Source organism: Oncorhynchus nerka, linkage group LG18, assembly GCF_034236695.1.
Source record: "Oncorhynchus nerka isolate Pitt River linkage group LG18, Oner_Uvic_2.0, whole genome shotgun sequence".
In the NCBI taxonomy this organism is placed as follows: Eukaryota; Metazoa; Chordata; class Actinopteri; order Salmoniformes; family Salmonidae; genus Oncorhynchus; species Oncorhynchus nerka.
This window is the reverse complement of record NC_088413.1, coordinates 66,996,258-67,015,716: the sequence shown is the minus strand read 5'-3', so window position 1 is coordinate 67,015,716 and position 19,459 is coordinate 66,996,258. Positions and strand designations below refer to the sequence as shown.

General features: G+C 43.3%; 1 protein-coding gene across 1 annotated transcript in view; it reads left to right on the top strand.

Annotated features, from left to right (window-relative positions):
- Positions 1–19,459, top strand: part of ush2a (Usher syndrome 2A (autosomal recessive, mild)) — a 458,847-nt gene that overhangs the window by 60,499 nt on the left and 378,889 nt on the right. The window contains 5 exon segments of the mRNA XM_065004287.1: positions 6,166–6,229; positions 6,553–6,654; positions 6,869–7,061; positions 13,698–13,912; positions 18,055–18,276. Coding sequence (XP_064860359.1) covers positions 6,166–6,229; positions 6,553–6,654; positions 6,869–7,061; positions 13,698–13,912; positions 18,055–18,276 — 796 coding nt within the window.

Genomic DNA, 19,459 nt, shown 5'->3' with positions numbered 1-19,459 from the left:
CAACGGTAAACACCTGCCTCTGATTGAGAACCACTTCAGACAGCCATAGACTCTCCCAGAACACCCCACTAAGCTACAATCCCACTATACACACATTCCAAAATCCCAAGACAAAACACACCACAATACAAAAACTCTATGCCACACCCTGGCCTGACCCAATACATGAAGAAAACACAAAATACTTAGACCAGGGCGTGACATAAACTCTTTAACATCATCCTTAGCTTTGGCATCTTCCCCAATATTTGGAACCAAGGAATAATCACCTTAATCCACAAAACTGGACGTAAATTTGACCCCAATATATGCGTCAACAGCAACCTTGGGAAAATCCTCTGCATTATCATTAACAACAGACTTGTACAGTTCCTCAGTGAAAACAATGTACTGCGAAAATGACAAATTGGCTTTTACCAAATTACCGTACGACAGACCATGTATTCACCCTGCACACCCTAATTCACAAACAAACAAACCAAAACAAAGACAGTCTTCTCATACTTTGTTGATTTCAAAAAAGGTTTTGACTCAATTTGGCATGAGAGTCTGCTATACAAATTGTGGGAAAGTGGTGTCGGGGGAAAAATATAAAGATTTTGTCCCATTCCTCCTGAGAGAGCTGGTGTAACCGAGTCAGGTTTGTAGAGGCCTCCTTGCTCGCACATGCTTTTTCAGTTCTGCCCACAAATTTTCTATAGGATTGAGGTCAGAGCTTTGTGATGGCCACTCCAATACCTTGACTTTGTAGTCCTTAAGCCATTTTGCCACAACTTTGGAAGTATGCTTGGGGTCATTGTCAATTTGGAAGACCCATTTGCGACCAAGCTTTAACTTCCTGACTGATGTCTTGAGATGTTGCTTCAATATATCCACATAATTTTCCTACCTCATGATGCCATCTATTTTGTGAAGTGCACCAGTCCTGCCTGCAGCAAAGCACCCCCACAACATGATGCTGCCACCCCCGTGCTTCACGGTTGGGATTCTGTTCTTCAACTTATGGCCAAACAGTTCTATTTTTGTTTCATCAGACCAGAGGACATTTCTCCAAAAAGTACGATCTTTGTCCCCATGTGCAGTTGCAAACCATAGTCTGGCATTTTTATAGCGATTTTGGAGCAGTGGCTTCTTCCTTGCTGAGCGGCCTTTCAGGTTATGTCTGAAGTTATTATTATGTCGATATAGGACTCGTTTTACTGTGAATAAAGATACTTTTGTACCTGTTTCCTCCAGCATCTTCACAAGGTCCTTGACTGTTGTTCTGGGATTGATTTGCACTTTTCGCACCAAAGTACGTTCATCTCTAAGAGACAGAATAAGTCTCCTTCCCGAGCGGTATGACAGCTGCATGGTCCCACGGTGTTTATAATTGCGTACTATTGTTTGTACAGATGAACGTGGTACCTTCAGGCGTTCGGAAATTGCTCCCAAGGATGAACAAGACTTGAGGTCTTGGCTGATTTCTTTTGATTTTCCTATGATGTCAAGCAAAGAGGCACTGAGTTTGGAGGTAGGCCTTGAAATACATCCACTTTAATGCAGGGAAACTTAAATCAGTTCTACCAACCATTTCTATCAACTTGTTTAATATGCATTCAGAGGGGGAAAAAATTCTAGATCACCTGTACTCCACACACAGAGACGCGTACAAAGCTCTCTCTCGCCCCCCATTTGGTAAATCCGACCACAACTCTATCCTCCTGATTCCTGCTTTCAAGCAAACATTAAAGCAGGAAGCACCAGTGAGACGGTCTATAAAAAAGTGGTCAGATGAAGCAGATGCTAAGCTACAGGACTGTTTTGCTATCACAGACTGGAACATGTTCCGGGATTATTCTGATGGCATTGAGGACTACACCACATCAGTCACTGGCTTTATCAATAAGTGCATCGAGGACGTCGTCCCCATAGTGACTGTACGTACATACCCCAACCAGAAGCCATGGATTACGCACAACATTCGCACTGAGCTAAAGGGTAGAGCTGCCGATTTCAAACCCGGAAGCTTACAAGAAAATCTGCTATACAGGGCTAAGATTGAATCATACTACACCGGCTCCGACGCTCGTCTTATGTGGCAGGGCTTGCAAACTATTACAGACTACAAAGGGAAGCACAGCTGCGAGCTGCCCAGTGACACGAATAACAACCTATCTCTCAACGTAACCGAGACTAAGGAGATGATTGTGGACTACAGAAAAAGGAGGACCGAGCAAGCCCCCATTCTCATCGACGGGGCTGTAGTGGAGCAGGTTGAGAGCCTCAAGTTCCTTGGTGTCCACATCACCAACAAACTTGAATGGTCCAAACACACCAAGACAGTCGTGAAGAGGGCACGAAAAAGCGTATTCCCCCTCAGGAAACTAAAAAGATTTGGCAAGTGTCCTGAGATCATCAAAAGGTTCTACAGCTGCACCATCGATAGCATCCTGACTGGTTGCATCACTGCCTGGTACGGCAATTGCTCGGCCTCTGACCGCAAGGCACTACAGATTGTAGTGAGTACTACCCAGTACATCACTGACGCTAAGCTGCCTGCCATCCAGGACCTCTACACCAGGCGGTTTTAGAGGAAGGCCCTAAAAATGGTAAAATACCCCAGCCACCCCAGTTATAGACTGTTCTCTCCGCTACCGCATGGCAAGCTGTACCGGAGCGCCAAGTCTGGGACAAAAAGCTTCTCAACGGTTTTTACCCCAAGCCATAAGACTCCTGAACAGGTAATCAAATGGCTACCCGGACTATTTGCATTGTGTGCCCCCCTCCCACCCCTCTTTTTACGCTGCTGCTACTCTCTGCTTATCTTATGTTGGCCAAGATCTCGCGATACATGGCCCCATCCATCCTCCCCTCAATACGGTGCAGTCGTCCTGTCCCCTTTGCAGAAAAGCATCCCCAAAGAATGATGTTTCCACCTCCATGCTTCACGGTTGGGATGGTGTTCTTGGGGTTGTACTCATCCTTCTTCTTCCTCCAAACACGGCGAGTGGAGTTTAGACCAAAAAGCTCTATTTTTGCCTCATCAGACCACATGACCTTCTCCCATTCCTCCTCTGGATCATCCAGATGGTCATTGACAAACAGCCGGGCCTGGACATGCGCTGGCTTGAGCAGGCGGACCTTGCGTGCGCTGCAGGATTTTAATCCATGACGGTATAGTGTGTTACTAATGGCTTTGTTTGAGACTGTGGTCCCAGTTCTCTTCAGGTCATTGACCAGGTCCTGCCATGTAGTTTTGGGCTGATCCCTTACCTTCCTCATGATCCTTGATGCCCCACGAGGTGAGATCTTGCATGGAGCCCCAGACCGAGGGTGATTGACCGTCATCTTGAACTTCTTCCATTTTCTAATAATTGCGCCAACAGTTGTTGCCTTTTCACCAAGCTGCTTGCCTATTGTCCTGTGGCCCATCCCAGCCTTGTGTAGATCTACCATTCTATCACTGATGTCCTTACACAGCTCTCTGGTCTTGGCCATTGTGGAGAGGTTGGAGTCTGTTTGATTGAGTGTGTGGACAGGTATCTTTTATACAGGTAACGAGTTCAAACAGGTGCAGTTAATACAGGTAATGAGTGGAGAACGGGAGGGCTTCTTAAAGAAAAACGAACAGGTCTGTGAGAGCCGGAATTCTTACTGGTTGGTAGGTGATCATACTTATGTCAAGCAATAAAATGCAAATGAATTACTTAAAAATCATACAATGTGATTTTCTGGATTTCTGTTTTAGATTCCGTCTCTCACAGTTGTGAAGTGTACCTATGATAAAAAAAAAATGACAGACCTCTACATGCTTTGTAAGTAGGAAAACCTGCAAAATCGGCAGTGTATCAAATATTTGTTCTCCCCACTGTACATACTACCTCAATTGGGCCGATCAACCAGTGCTCCCGCACATTGGCTAACCGGGCTATCTGCATTGTGTCCCACCACCTGCCAACCCCTCTTTTACGCTACTGCTACTCTCTGTTCATCAATAATGCATAGTCACTTTAACCATATCTACATGTACATACTACCTCAATCAGCCTGACTAACCGGTGTCTGTATGTAGCCTCACTACTTTTATAGCCTCGCTACTGTATATAGCCTGTCTTTTTACTGTTGTTTTATTTCTTTACCTACTTATTTTTCAGCTAACACCCTTTTTTCACTATTGGTTAGAGCCTGTAAGTAAGCATTTCACTGTAATGTAGCCTGTTGTATTCGGCGCCAGTGACAAATAAACTTTGATTTGATTTGGAATTGACTTAAATTATGTCAATTAGCCCATCAGAAGCTTCTAAAGCCATGACATAATTTTCTGGAATTTTCCAAGCTGTTTAAAGGCACAGTCAAATTAGTGTATGTTAACTTCTGACCCACTGGAATTGTGATACTGTGAATTATAAGTGAAATAATCTGTCTGTAAACAATTGTTGGAAAAATGAATTGTGATATGCACAAAGTAGATGTCCTAACCAACTTGCCAAAGCTATAGTTTGTTAACAAGAAATTTGTGGAGTTGTTGAAAAACTAGTTTTAATGACTCCAACCTAAGTGTTTGTATACTCCCGACTTCCAACTGTATTTATCAACGAATTGGCGATGGCACTAGAACAGTCTGCAGAACCCTGCCTCCCCTTGCTAGAATCTGAAGTCAAATGTCTACTGTTTGTTGATGATATGGTGCTTCTGTCCCCAACCAAGGAGGGCCTACAGCAGCACCTAGATCTTTTGCACAGATTCTGTCAAACCTGGGCCCTGACAGTAAATCTCAGTAAGGCAAAAATACTGTTGTTCCAAAAAAAGTCCAGTTGCCAGGAACCACAAATACAAATTCTATCTAGACACCATTTCCCTAGAGCACACAAAAAACAATACATACCTTGGCCTAAACATCAGCGCCACAGGTAACTTCCACAAAGCTGTGAACGATCTGAGAGACAAGGCAAGAAGGGCCTTCTATGCCATCATTAACTGTGTGTCTCTATGGTTCCTCTGACTGTTAACTGTGTGTCTCTATGGTTTATCTGACTGTTACCTGTGTGTCTCTATGGTTTATCTGACTGTTAACTGTGTGTCTCTGGTTTCTCTGACTGTCAATTGTGTGTCTCTATGGTTCCTCTGACTGTTAATTGTGTGTCTATGGTTCCTCTGACTGTTAACTGTGTGTCTCTATGGTTTATCATGTTTAAACCTGTTACGGCTAGACGTTCCGCTAACTGTTATGGCTAGACGTTCGAGGGCTTTACGGCGAAAGCAGACCATGCGATTATCTGAGGACAGCACCCTATCATACAAACACATGAAAATCATATTTCAACCAAGCAAGTGTGACACGAAAGTCAGAAATAATGGATATATTTCATGCCTTCCCTTTGAAGATCTTCTGTTGGCACTCCAATATGTCCCAGAAACATCACAAATGGTCCTTTTGTTCGATAAATTGCTTTGTTATATCCCCAAAATGTTTGATTCAGAAAAACACTTGGTTCCAACTCACCCAACATGACTACAAAGTATATAATAAGTTACCTGTAAACTTGGTCCAAACATTTCAAACAACTTTCCGAATCCAACCTTAGGTATTTTAAAACTAAATAATCGATAAAAGTTGAGACGGAATATAATGTGTTCAATAGGAGATAAAATGAAAGTGGAGCGAGTTCCAGGTTGCAAGCACCAAACAAAAAGTACACTTGGCTTGACACTCAGAAAGGAAAGGGCTACCTCTTAATTTCTCAAAGGAAAAACATCAACCAATTTCTAAAGACTGTTGACATCTAGTGGAAGCCATAGGAACTGCAACCAGGTGCCTCAGAAATCTAGTTCCCCATAGAAGACCAATTGAAAACACAGTGATCTCAATTTTCTTTTGTCCTGGATGGTTTGTCCTGCCAAATAAGTTATGTTATACTCACAGGCATGATTTTAACAGTTTTAGAAACTTTGGAGGGTTTTCTATCTAAATCTACAAATGATATGCATATCCTAGCTTCTGGGCATGAGAAACAGGCAGTTTACTTTGGGCATGCTTTTCATCCGGTCATGAAAACACTGCCCCCTAGCCCAAAGAGGTTAACAGAGAATAAAGAGAAAGATAAGCTAGTCCACTGGTCACTATGGATCCAGCTGACTGTTTGCAATACACACCATTGACATCCCTCTCTTCTTTCTCACCAGGGTCTGATCAATTCATGGGCAGGATGCAGGACTTCAGATTTTATCCCAACACACTGACGAACAGGTGAGAGGGAGGGAGGGAGGGAGGGAGGGAGGGAGGGATGTTTCATATGATTCCCTTTTGATTTTAATGTCATGTGTATAATATGGCTCAGTTGGTAGAGCATGGCGCCTGCACCGCAAGGTTCGTGGGTTTGATTCCTGGGGCCACCCACATGTAAAATGTATTCATGCATGTAATTCGCTTTGGATAAAAGTGTCTGCTTAATGGCTTATATATTAATACAGCAGTTCATAACATTTTCTTTTGCTGAATTATCTTTTGAGACTGATCCTGACACCATAGTGCATCTGGCTCACAACCTGATCCATTGTCTCCCCATCCAGAGAGATAGTGAAGGTGTATTCAGGCTTCCTGCCCCCCCTCCACGCTCAGTCAGAGTGCCGTTGCCCCCCCAGTCACCCCAGAGTACACCCCCTAGTGGAGAGGTACTGTATATTGATGGATTGATTGATTGATATACAGATGTATTAACTATTTAAGCTTCTATTTAACCAAGTAAGTGAACACAAAACTAATTCTCACTTGCAGCACAACATATATACAAAATACAGCTACAACAACAGCCGCATCACAACTAAATCCACATCATGTCACAGTATCTCTCTAACAACAACATTAACATAACCCATCTCTGTCTAGGTACTGTATTCCCAACGCGGTGGAGGACACCACTAATAACCGTGTGTTGAGGCTCAACATGGACGCTCACCCTGTTAGCTATATCAATGACCAGGACATGGGTACAGCCTGGGTGTCCAACATACTAACTGGATCTGAGGACATGGACCAAGGGCTGACCATCACCATAGACCTAGTCAACGGGCAGTACCAGGTAATGTCTGTCTGTCCATCTGTCTGTGTGTATGAAAATATGTTTTTGTTTCTGTGTCTGTTTGGTTAGAATGGATTTAGCCTGTGGTTGAAGTACGCCCAAATATCTAATAATCAAGATTAAACTGAGTCAGATGACCAAATATCTACATTCTAATCGAGATTAAACGGAGTAAGATGGCCAAATATCTACATACTAATCAAGATTCAACTGAGTCAGATTACCAAAGTTGTACGTAGTTGTTACAGCTAGAACTGTCAGTATTAGAGCTGTGTTTGAGTGTTAGGTAGAGCTGTGTTTGAGTGTTAGGTAGAGCTGTGTTTGAGTGTTAGGTAGAGCTGTGTTTGAGTGTTGGGTAGAGCTGTGTTTGAGTGTTAGGTAGAGCTGTGTTTGAGTGTTAGGTAAAGCTGTGTTTGAGTGTTAGGTAGAGCTGTATTTATGTGTTAGGTAGAGCTGTGTTTGAGTGTTAGGTAGAGCTGTATTTATGTGTTATAGGTAGAGCTGTGTTTGAGTGTTAGATAGAGCTGTGTTTGTGTGTTACATAGATCTGTGAGGTTAAGACAGCACAGAAGGCTATCTGTCTCCCTGCACCTGTAGTGTGTGTGTTTGTGAGGTGATCTTCAGACAGAGGAAAGCTGAGACAGAGGCTCCATCTCCCTCTGTGTCAAACACAACAAAACTCTTTACAGAGAGAGAGAGGGACAAGGAGGGGGGTTGTGTGTGTGTGTGTGTGTTGGATTTGGGGCTGTTCTGTCTCGAAGAGTGTGTGTGTTTGCATCTGTGTGTGTGCACATGCGTGAGTAAGCATGCATCTGTGTGTGTGCCCATGCGTGAGTAAGCATGCATCTGTGTGTGTGCCCATGCGTGAGTAAGCATGCATCTGTGTGTGTGCCCATGCGTGAGTAAGCATGCATCTGTGTGTGCGCTTGCATCTGTGTGTGTGAGAATAAAGCAGTGCAGCTCAGTAGACTCCATGATGTGTGTGTCAGTGTCCCAGTCCAGACTGTTGCTGTGGGGATAGTAGACAACCCAGGGCTGTTTATTCTCTCCCTGTGTGACTGACTGGCACACACACACACAGCCATGTACCGTACACACATTTGTCTGGGTAGCCATTGGATTAGCTGTTCAGGAGTTTTATGGCTTGGGGGTAGAAGCTGTTTAGGAGCCTTTTGGAAGTCGCTCTGGATAAGAGCGTCTGCTAAATGACTTAAATGTAAATGTAAATGTAGACTCGGTGCTCCGGTACCGCTTGCCGTGCGGTAGCAGAGAGTCTATGACTAGGGTGGCTGGAGTCTTTGATGATTTTTAGGGCCTTCCTCTGACACCGCCTGGTATAGAGGTCCTGAATGGCTGGAAGCTTGGCCCCAGTGATTTACTGGGCCGTATGCACCACCCTCTGTAGTGCCTTGCTGTGGAGGCCGAGCAGTTGCCATACCAGGCAGTGATGCAACCCGTCAGGATGCTATAAAATCTTTTGAGGATCTGAGGATCCATGCCAAATCTTCTCAGTCTCCTGAGGGGGAATAGGTTTTGTTATATTCTCTCTCTGTGCTTTGGCTCCAACAATAAGTACCTCGGCCTTCTCTTGATTTAGCTAGAGGAAGATGTGAGATGTCCAAGTATTTCAATCACTACTATAATCTAATCATTTATCCGTGTAGCTAAAATCCTCTGGCGACACAGAAATGCAAAGTTGTTTATCATCTGCGTAGCAGTGCAAATCAATGCTATTCTTTCTGATAATGCTGCGAACGGGTAACATATATAAACTGAACAGTACCGGACCCAAAATCAGACCTTGTGGAACGCCACATGTGATATATATTGTCTTTGAGTTATGTTCACCAAGGGTGACACAAAACTCTTGACCAGTTTAATAAGTCCGAAACCAATTTAGAACTGGACCGGAGAGGCCAACCCACATCTCCAGTTTGTCCAGAAGGACATCATGGTCAACAGTGTTGAATGCAGTACTTAAATCCAAGAGTACAAGGACAGACATCTGTTTGGCATCTGTGTTGGCTCTAAGATCATTTAATGCTGTCTCTGTCCTGGGCACGAAAACCAGATTGGAATTTTTCCAAAATACAGTTGACACTTACAAAATCATTACGTTTGAAAACCAATTTCTCCAGAATTTTGCTTAAGAATGGAAGGTTGGAAATTGGTTGAAAATTGCTAAGAATCTAGATTCCTTTTCTTCAGAAGGGGTTTCACCATAGCAGTTTTTAGTGCAGTGGGGAGAATTCCTGTGAACAGGGAGTGATTAACAATAGCTTGCATTTCTTCAGATATGCAATTAAAAACTGTTTTGAAGAATGTGGTGGGGATAGGATGGAGAAGCCAGGTAGAAGGCTTAAGTCGTGATATCACTTTCCTGAGCATGTCTGTGTCAACCAGGGAAAATACATCCATAGTGCCTTTGCGTGGTAGGCTAGGGCACATATCATCAAACATCTCATCAGGTCTTGCTTTACTGATACCCAGCCTAATGTTGGTCTAATCTTATCTCTGAAATATGCCGCAAACTCATCACATTTATATGTGGAGGAAAGTTCACATAGGTTTGCAGGGGTAGGATTTATCAGGCCATCAATGGTCGAGAAGAGCACTCTGGAATTTTTATTCTGATTAGTAGTGATCAAGTTAGAAAAATGAGCACGTCTGGCATTTCTAATTGCCTTGTTATATATGCCAAGTTGCTCTCTCAGAATATCATAATGGACCTGCAACTTTGACTTTCTCCACTTCTGCTCTGCCTTTCTGCAATTTATCTTTAATTTATTCGTTTCCTAACTCATCCAAGGGGTTCTCTGTTTGGATGTGGCCTTTTTTTAATCTTTTCTGGAGCTATGGCATCAATGGTTGCCCTTAATTTGCTATTAAAGTTATCAACTAGATCATCACAAGAGGAAGGCAGAATAGGTGGTGGGAGTATTGTTCCGACACTCAATAAAATCTGTAGCAACTTCAGAGGTAAGATAGTGTCTTAATAATGCTTTCAGTTCCACCCTGTGCTTTGGGCAACAAGGTAGTAAAAAATACAGAGTGGTGATCAGATAAAGCAACAATAGAGGATGTGTCTATAGAAAGCCCCTTGATAATAACCAGGTCCAGAGTATGGCCATGGTTATGGGTGGGCCCAGTAACATGTTGAATGAAGTCCATAGAGCTCAAAATATTTTTTTATTTTCTTATTATTATTATTTGTGCACCGGGGCCTCCCACTCCTCTTTCTATTCTGGTTAGAGCCAGTTTGCGCTGTTCTGTGAAGGGAGTAGTACACAGCGTTGAATGAGATCTACAGTTTCATGTCAATTTCTCGCATGGAATAGCCTTCATTTCTCAGAACAAGAATAGACTGACGAGTTTCAGAAGAAAGTTGGTTGTTTCTGGCCATTTTGAGCCTGTAATCAATCCGACAAATGCTGATGCTAGACTCAACTAGTCTAAAGAAGGACAGTTTTATTGCTTCTTTAATTAACCAGGACAACAGTTGTCAGCTCTGCTAACATAGTTGAAAAAGTGTTTTCTAATGATCAATTAGGATTTTATAATTATACACTTGGATTAGCTAACACAACGTGCCATTGGAACACAGGGGTGATGGTATAATAATGATAATGGCCCTCTGTACACTTTTGTAGATATTTCATTAAAAAACAGCCGTTTCAGCTACAATAGTAATTTACAACATTAACAATGTAACACTGTATTTCTGATCAATTTGATGTTATTTTAATGGACAATTGTTTTTGTTTCTTTCAAAAACAAGGACATTTCTAAGTGACCCCAAACTTTTGAACGGTAGTATACATATGAATACACAGAGCTCAAAAGATTAATAAATTCAATGGCCTTGGAGTCAGTCTCTTTGTCAACATGAATATTACAATCACTCAACACTAGCCAGAAGCTAGCCAGTTTACTGGCTAACGTTAGTATTCAGCTAACCACGGTTGGTGGTCATCAGCTATCCTTTAGCTCAAAAAGCTATCGCCAGTTTTGTACAACGTGACTCAGACCAGAGCATACCGGACCTATTTTCTCTCCATATCCCCGGATTTCTACCGCAAGCTCTGGACATTTACACCTGGATCTTGCAGCTAGCTAGCTGCTATCCGAGTGACTATTGGCTTATATCGGTCCCGGAGCAAACATCAATTATTCCGGAGCTAGCCAGCTGAAGAGTTCCATCAGCCACTCCTGAGCTACAATCACCTCTCCGGACCCCTTTTACTGCTGATGCGGAGCCCCTCCGGGCCTTCACGACTGGACTTCCGAAGTTATCTGCCCGAGGGAGTTATCCAACTGGCCCCTCCGTCGTGACGTTACCTGAACGCCCATCTGCAGCCCGCTAATCGATAGCTGTCTTATCGGCTGCTATCTGAATAGGTCTATCGGACAATTGTTTGGAGTCACTATAACTATATCTATTTTGCCATTTGGATTGGTCCCCTCTACCACACGGGACACCACTAATCTACCGATGGAAACGCATGAGGTGGCTAAAAACAGACCTCTATCCTCTGCCAGTTTGCTACCGATGGCCCGGCTAGCTGTCTGAATCGTCGTGACCCCAACCAACCTCACTACTCACTACTCACTGTAAAAGCACCATATTCAATGAGTGTGGGCCACTTTGCCCCTGGGTCATCTGCCTCGAGGTAACCAATAGAATAACAACCAAATTATTAATATATCCACATTTTCTGACAGTCTCCAATCTATCAGAATGGTAGGAGATAAATGTTTGTATAAACTCACAAGAAGGTGGAGTTAAATGAACATAAATGAGGTTAATCACAATAACCAAAATGCCATTTCTACAGGAGTTGATATGGTTTCCAAGTCTTCTGTTGCTCATTCTGACCGGGAGGACTGGAGCACTACCAGACACTGTCCGTCAGTCTCTAAAACAGTTTGGGATGTTGCTGGAACTAATCCTGGAATCCCTCCTGTTATGGTGAATCCGTCTCATTTAAAAAGTGCTGGTTGCTCCCACAGCAAATCAAAGTTGTCACAAAAAGAGACATTCCTGTTGTTGCAAAGTTTCTTCAGGTACTCGTTCAGGGCAAAGAGTCGTCTGAAACATTCCGAACCCTTTTGGTAGCACGGTAGAGGGCCAGAGATAATTATTTTCTTACCCGTGCTAGCGTGGGTGTTACATTTTGTTTTGTAGTCCTTTGTCAGTTCCTCAGATTGCCTAAAACGAAGGACGTTAAAACTTACTTGAGTGATGATGGTGTCAATATTGGAGTAGTTGACCAGAACCGTGGGCAGGAGGGAGTTGATGTCATGGACACGGACTCCTGGGTGACAGTGGACCTTGGTATGTCCACAGATCGTAGGCAGGCCAAATATCTCACCATCAAGCTGCCCACAATGATGGTGTTCTTGATGGAATCCGATGGGGGAGGGTGCCACTGGGCGGCTGCTGGCTGTTGGTATACACCCAGGATCCGTGCTGCCTCCAAGGGCTCAAGCGGGGTAAACCTGTTTGATTGCTGGGTCGAATCTTCTCGGATAGATGGAGGGTGGCCAAACTGCCTCCCCAATCTCCTATGCCTTTGAGAGTGTCCAATCTCCCATGGGCTGCAGAGTTCAGCTTAAAATCTGTCCGTTGGATTGGGACAGATCAACTTCGCCCGACTCATTGACAGCTTTGTTATAGGAGGCCTTTGAAACTGAGATTGGGTTTGCCTGGATTACAGCAAGGTTGGTGCACTTAGAAAGCAGGTTATCCTTTTCTCGCAGCCGAGCTAGCAGCCGGAGGATCTCTTCCCTAAACTGCTTGATGGTGGGGCTTTTTTCATTGAGATTATCTACAGAAATCATATCTAATTGTATTTCATTGCAGTTCGTGTGATTGAGAACTATTCAAAAGTAATCAAATGTTATTGGTCAAGTACACTTTTAGCAGATGTTATTGCGGGTGTAGCGATATATTGGTGTTTCTAGCTCCAACAGTGCAGTAATATCTAACAAGTAATATCTAACAATTTCACAACAATACACACAATGCAATCAATACACACAAATCTAAAGTAAGGAACGGAATTAAGTATATGTAGACTAAAATACAGTCGAATAGAATAGAATACAGTATATACATATGAGATGAGTAATGCAAAATATGTAAACATTATTAAAGTGACTAGTGTTCCATTATTAAAGTGGCCAGTCGTTTCAAGTCTATGTATATAGGGCAGCAGCCTCTAAGGTGCTAGTGAAGTATCAGAATGCCTTGCGACAGGAAATGAGAACAAGAATTTGTTTAAAAAAATGATTAGCCATGTTGTGCGCTAGCTAGCTACCAACCTTTCTTAAATGATTGAATTCACTAGAATAACCTTTCGTCTCATAACTGATGTTCTGAGTCATAACATTGAAACATTGTTCATCTATAATGAATAAGTCAATGGATATTCACAGGTAGCAACATGGCGTCCGGCTCTAAAGTTGGCCCAACTATTCTTCTATTTTCAGATCTTCCATAGTTTATTTCCTGGTCTACGACTCTCTCTGCAACTAACAAGACCAGCAAGAACCCTATAATGTTGTTCTTATTCAGCCTCAGACCGACAGTGTGGACGTGTGTCATTAATGGCTGTGTGTCGTGTCTGTTTGTAGGTGTTCTATGTGATCCTGCAGTTGGTCAGTCCCCAGCCAGAGGCCTTGCACATCCAGAGGAGCTGCAGTAACAGCAGCAGCAGCAGTAACAGTAGCAGTGTAGAAACAGAATGGCTAGACTGGCAGTACATGGCCAGAGACTGCAGCCTGTTTGGTCTGCAGAACAATGGACCCCTGCTCAGACCAGACTCTGTCAATTGTCTACAGTTCCCCAGGTAAGGAGCCGCTCAACACAAAGCCCACACTTCTTTATCAGAGATGGTCATTACTGAGGGTTTATCAGAGATAGTCATTACTGAGGGTTTATCAGAGATATCCATTACTGAGGGTTTTTCAGACATAGCCATTACGGAGGGTTTATCAGACATTGCCATTACTGAGGGTTTATCAGGCATAGCCATTACTGAGGGTTTATCAGAGATAGCCATTACTGAGGGTTTATCAGAGATAGTCATTACTGAGGGTTTATCAGAGATATCCATTACTGAGGGTTTATCAGAGATATCCATTACTGAGGGCTTATCAGAGATATCCATTACTGAGGGTTTATCAGAGATATCCATTACTGAGGGTTTATCAGAGATAGCCATTACTGAGGGTTTATCAGACATAGCCATTACTGAGGGTTTATCAGAGATATCCATTACTGAGGGTTTATCAGAGATATCCATTACTGAGGGTTTATCAGAGATATCCATTACTGAGGGTTTATCAGAGATATCCATTACTGAGGGTTTATCAGAGATAGTCATTACTGAGGGTTTATCAGAGATATCCATTACTGAGGGTTTATCAGAGATATCCATTACTGAGGGCTTATCAGAGATATCCATTACTGAGGGTTTAGGGTTTATCAGACATAGCCATTACTGAGGGTTTATCAGAGATATCCATTACTGAGGGTTTATCAGAGATATCCATTACTGAGGGTTTATCAGAGATATCCATTACTGAGGGTTTATCAGAGATATCCATTACTGAGGGTTTATCAGAGATAGTCATTACTGAGGGTTTATCAGCGATAGTCATTACTGAGGGTTTATCAGACATAGCCATTACTGAGGGTTTATCAGAGATATCCATTACTGAGGGTTTATCAGAGATTTCCATTACTGAGGGTTTATCAGAGATATCCATTACTGAGGGTTGATCAGCGATAGTCATTACTGAGGGTTTATCAGGCATAGCCATTACTGAGGGTTTATCAGAGATATCCATTACTGAGGGTTTATCAGAGATTTCCATTACTGAGGGTTTACCAGAGATCGATTACTGAGGGTTTATCCGAGATAGTCATTACTGAGGGTTGATCAGCGATAGTCATTACTGAGGGTTTATCAGAGATATCCTTTACTGAGGGTTTATCAGAGATCGATTACTGAGGGTTTACCAGAGATCGATTACTGAGGGTTTATCAGAGATATCCATTACTGAGGGTTTACCAGAGATCGATTACTGAGGGTTTACCAGAGATCGATTACTGAGGGTTTATCAGAGATATCCTTTACTGAGGGTTTATCAGAGATCGATTACTGAGGGTTTACCAGAGATCGATTACTGAGGGTTTACCAGAGATCGATTACTGAGGGTTTATCAGAGATAGTCATTACTGAGGGTTTATCAGAGATATCCATTACTGAGGGTTTATCAGAGATATCCACTACTGAGGGTTTATCAGAAATATCCATTAGTGAGGGTTTACCAGAGATCGATTACTGAGGGTTTACCAGAGATCGATTACTGAGGGTTTACCAGACATAGTCATTACTGAGGGTTTATCAGAGATAGTCATTACTGAGGGTTTATCAGAGATTTCCATTACTGAGGGTTTACCAGAGATCGATTACTGAGGGTTTATCCGAGATAGTCATTACTGAGGGTTGATCAGCGATAGTCATTACTGAGGGTTTATCAGAGATATCCTTTACTGAGGGTTTATCAGAGATCGATTACTGAGGGTTTACCAGAGATCGATTACTGAGGGTTTACCAGAGATATCCATTACTGAGGGTTTATCAGAGATAGTCATTACTGAGGGTTTATCAGAGATAGTCATTACTGAGGGTTGATCAGCGTTAGTCATTACTGAGGGTTTATCAGAGATAGCCATTACTGAGGGTTTATCAGAGATATCCATTACTGAGGGTTTATCAGGCATAGCCATTACTGAGGGTTTATCAGAGATAGTCATTACTGAGGGTTTATCAGAGATATCCATTACTGAGGGTTTTTCAGAGCTCGATTACTGAGGGTTTATCAGAGATATCCTTTACTGAGGGTTTATCCGAGATATCCATTACTGAGGGTTTATCAGATATATCCATTACTGAGGGTTTATCAGAAATATCCATTAGTGAATGTTTACCAGAGATCGATTACTGAGTGTTTACCAGAGATCGATTACTGAGGATTTATCAGAGATCGATTACTGAGGGTTTACCAGAGATCGATTACTGAGGGTTTACCAGAGATCGATTACTGAGGGTTTATCAGAGATATCCATTACTGAGGGTTTATCAGAGATAGTCATTACTAACAGTTTATCAGAGATATCCATTACTGAGGGTTTTTCAGAGATCGATTACTGAGGGTTTTTCAGAGATAATTTGAGGGCTTTGAAAGCCTTTGGTCTCTGCATCACACTTTTTGTGAGTGCGAGTGTGTGTGTCTACACCCAAACAAGGGCACTGCGTTCATCCACCTCTGGCCTGCTCGCCTCCCTACCACTGAGGAAGTACAGTTCCCGCTCAGCCCAGTCAAAACTGTTCGCTGCTCTGGCCCCCCAATGGTGGAACAAACTCCCTCACGACGCCAGGACAGCGGAGTCGATCACCACCTTCCGGAGACACCTGAAACCCCACCTCTTTAAGGAATACCTAGGATAGGATAAAGTAATCCTTCTCACCCCCCTTAAAATATTTAGATGCACTATTGTAAAGTGGCTGTTCCACTGGATGTCATAAGGTGAAAGCACCAATTTGTAAGTCGCTCTGGATAAGAGCGTCTGCTAAATGACTTAAATGTAATGTAAATGTAAATATGTGTCTAGAGGGGGTCTTCAGGTGATTGTGTTTAGAGCAGATGCTTAGCACCAAGTGGCTCAATATTTAAACACTCAAAACAGGGGGACAGGTGCACCTAGGTGACAGAAGGGAAGAGGGGCTGCGTAAGTTAGGTGACAGAAGGGAAGAGAGGCTGGGTAAGCTAGGTGACAGAAGGGAAGAGAGACTGGGTAAGCTAGGTGACAGAAGGGAAGAGAGACTGGGTAAGCTAGGTGACAGAAGGGAAGAGAGACTGGGTAAGCTAGGTGACAGAAGGGAATAGAGACTGGGTAAGCTAGGTGACAGAAGGGAAGAGAGACTGGGTAAGCTAGGTGACAGAAGGGAAGAGAGACTGGGTAAGCTAGGTGACAGAAGGGAAGAGAGACTGGGTAAGCTAGGTGACAGAAGGGAAGAGAGACTGGGTAAGCTAGGTGACAGAAGGGAAGAGAGACTGGGTAAGCTAGGTGACAGAAGGGAAGAGAGACTGGGTAAGCTAGGTGACAGAAGGGAAGAGAGACTGGGTAAGCTAGGTGACAGAAGGAAAGAGAGACTGGGTAAGCTAGGTGACAGAAGGGAAGAGAGACTGGGTAAGCTAGGTGACAGCAGAAGGGAAGAGAGACTGGGTAAGCTAGGTGACAGAAGGGAAGAGAGACTGGGTAAGCTAGGTGACAGAAGGAAAGAGAGACTGGGTAAGCTAGGTGACAGAAGGAAAGAGAGACTGGGTAAGCTAGGTGACAGAAGGGAAGAGAGACTGGGTAAGCTAGGTGACAGAAGGGAAGAGAGACTGGGTAAGCTAGGTGACAGCAGAAGGGAAGAGAGACTGGGTAAGCTAGGTGACAGAAGGGAAGAGAGACTGGGTGAGCTAGGTGACAGAAGGGAAGAGAGACTGGGTAAGCTAGGTGACAGAAGGAAAGAGAGACTGGGTGAGCTAGGTGACAGCAGAAGGGAAGAGAGACTGGGTAAGCTAGGTGACAGAAGGGAAGAGAGACTGGGTAAGCTAGGTGACAGAAGGGAAGAGAGCCTGGGTAAGCTAAAGCATCAACTGAAATATGTGATTGAAGTAAAGTAATGTGAATAAATGCTGGTTAATGAGTGATAATCAGTAATCAGTAATGGACAGTCACTACTATTTTGAGACTTTTAGAAATTGTTTTATTCTTTGTTGTTACATTATTCAACCCAAATAATCAGAACCAAAATCGAAAAGTGATTCGTTTTTAATAATCGAACCGAAACCGAACCGACGTCCAAAAGCACCAATCTCTCAACAAATACACACACACACACTGTTGTTGACTTTGTCCTCTATGTTTCAGTGATGTCCCATACTCCCAAGGTAACATCACCTTCAGTATGTTGACTCCAGAGCCCAACCTGCGTCCAGGCTACAACGACTTCTATAACACCCCTGCCCTGCAGCAGATGGTTCAGGCCACCCGGGTCAGGATCCACCTGAGTGGACAGTACCACACGCAAAATACAGGGGTGCCCCAACGCCACCGCTACTACGGTGTCAATGAGATCACCATCAGTGGAAGGTGAGAGACATAGAGACTATTTAAGCTTGTTATGAACTGTTATGCAGTTATTGATTTATATTGGTGGGGTCAGGTCTGGTCAGGTTTTCACAAAGTGTCTCAGAGTAGGATTGCTGGTACAGGCCCCGGGGCTTTGGAGATATACACACCTGGTGGACATGTTTAGTATTTCAATCACAGAAATAAAGCTACATTAAAACCAGGAGAGTGAAAGCAAGAGAGCGAATGTCTAATGGAAATACAGTCACTAAGGCCTAAGGTCACAGTCACAATTTAACAGTGGTCCTGACACATCATCTACACAGGCTGTTATTAGGAACTTTATTCACATTGCCATAATTCTTCAATAATTACACCATCACACAGTTGATGATTGAAGGGACAGCCTTTCTCTGATATGGTGTTTGTGTGCGCGCACGTGTATGTGTGTGTGTGTGCCTGTGTGTGTGTTTGTATGATGTCCCCTGATCATAAAATGACCAGACTGCCATGACATTTTCATGTGGCTGTCTCTGGCAGGGCTAGAGGTCAGGGGTTGAAGCTAAGGACCCCTGGCTTCCTGTCCCTTCAGATGCCTGTGTCATATTAGTGTGTTATTAACCACTCTGAATGAGGCAACATTAGCACAGGTCATGTCCACACAGACACACACACCCTGTATGTCTAGTGTGAGTTAGACCAGTGGTTCCCAACCAGGGATACTAGGACCCCTGAGGGTACTTGCCCTATCCAAGACTCATGAGACCGTAGGCTTACTGGTAAAATGCAAATGAGGGGTACTTCAGGGCAAAATTCAGTTGGTGGTACAGGAACTGAAAAAGGTTTGGAACCACTGAGATAGACAGCAGTGCATTGTCAGCTGTCAGGGAAACTTAATTCAGGCTTCTAATGTATTCGGGCCACTACAAGCACTCAATCTGTGTTGCGCTTTTCTTTTCTCTCCTCTTCTCTTTAGCCAGGCTTTAGTGTTTCCTGTCTCTTCAGAGGCACAGTCATCTTGTTATAGTCCTGTATACATCTCGTCATTAAACACCCTCCACTCTTATGACTAATTAATGACTAATTATGTCATTATAAAGAAGACAGTAATGTTAGTCTCCCCCTCCTCTCTCTCTCTCCCTCTGTCTCTCTCTTCTCTCTCTATCTCTCCCTCTCTATCTGAGTGGAATAAGCTTCTGTAATT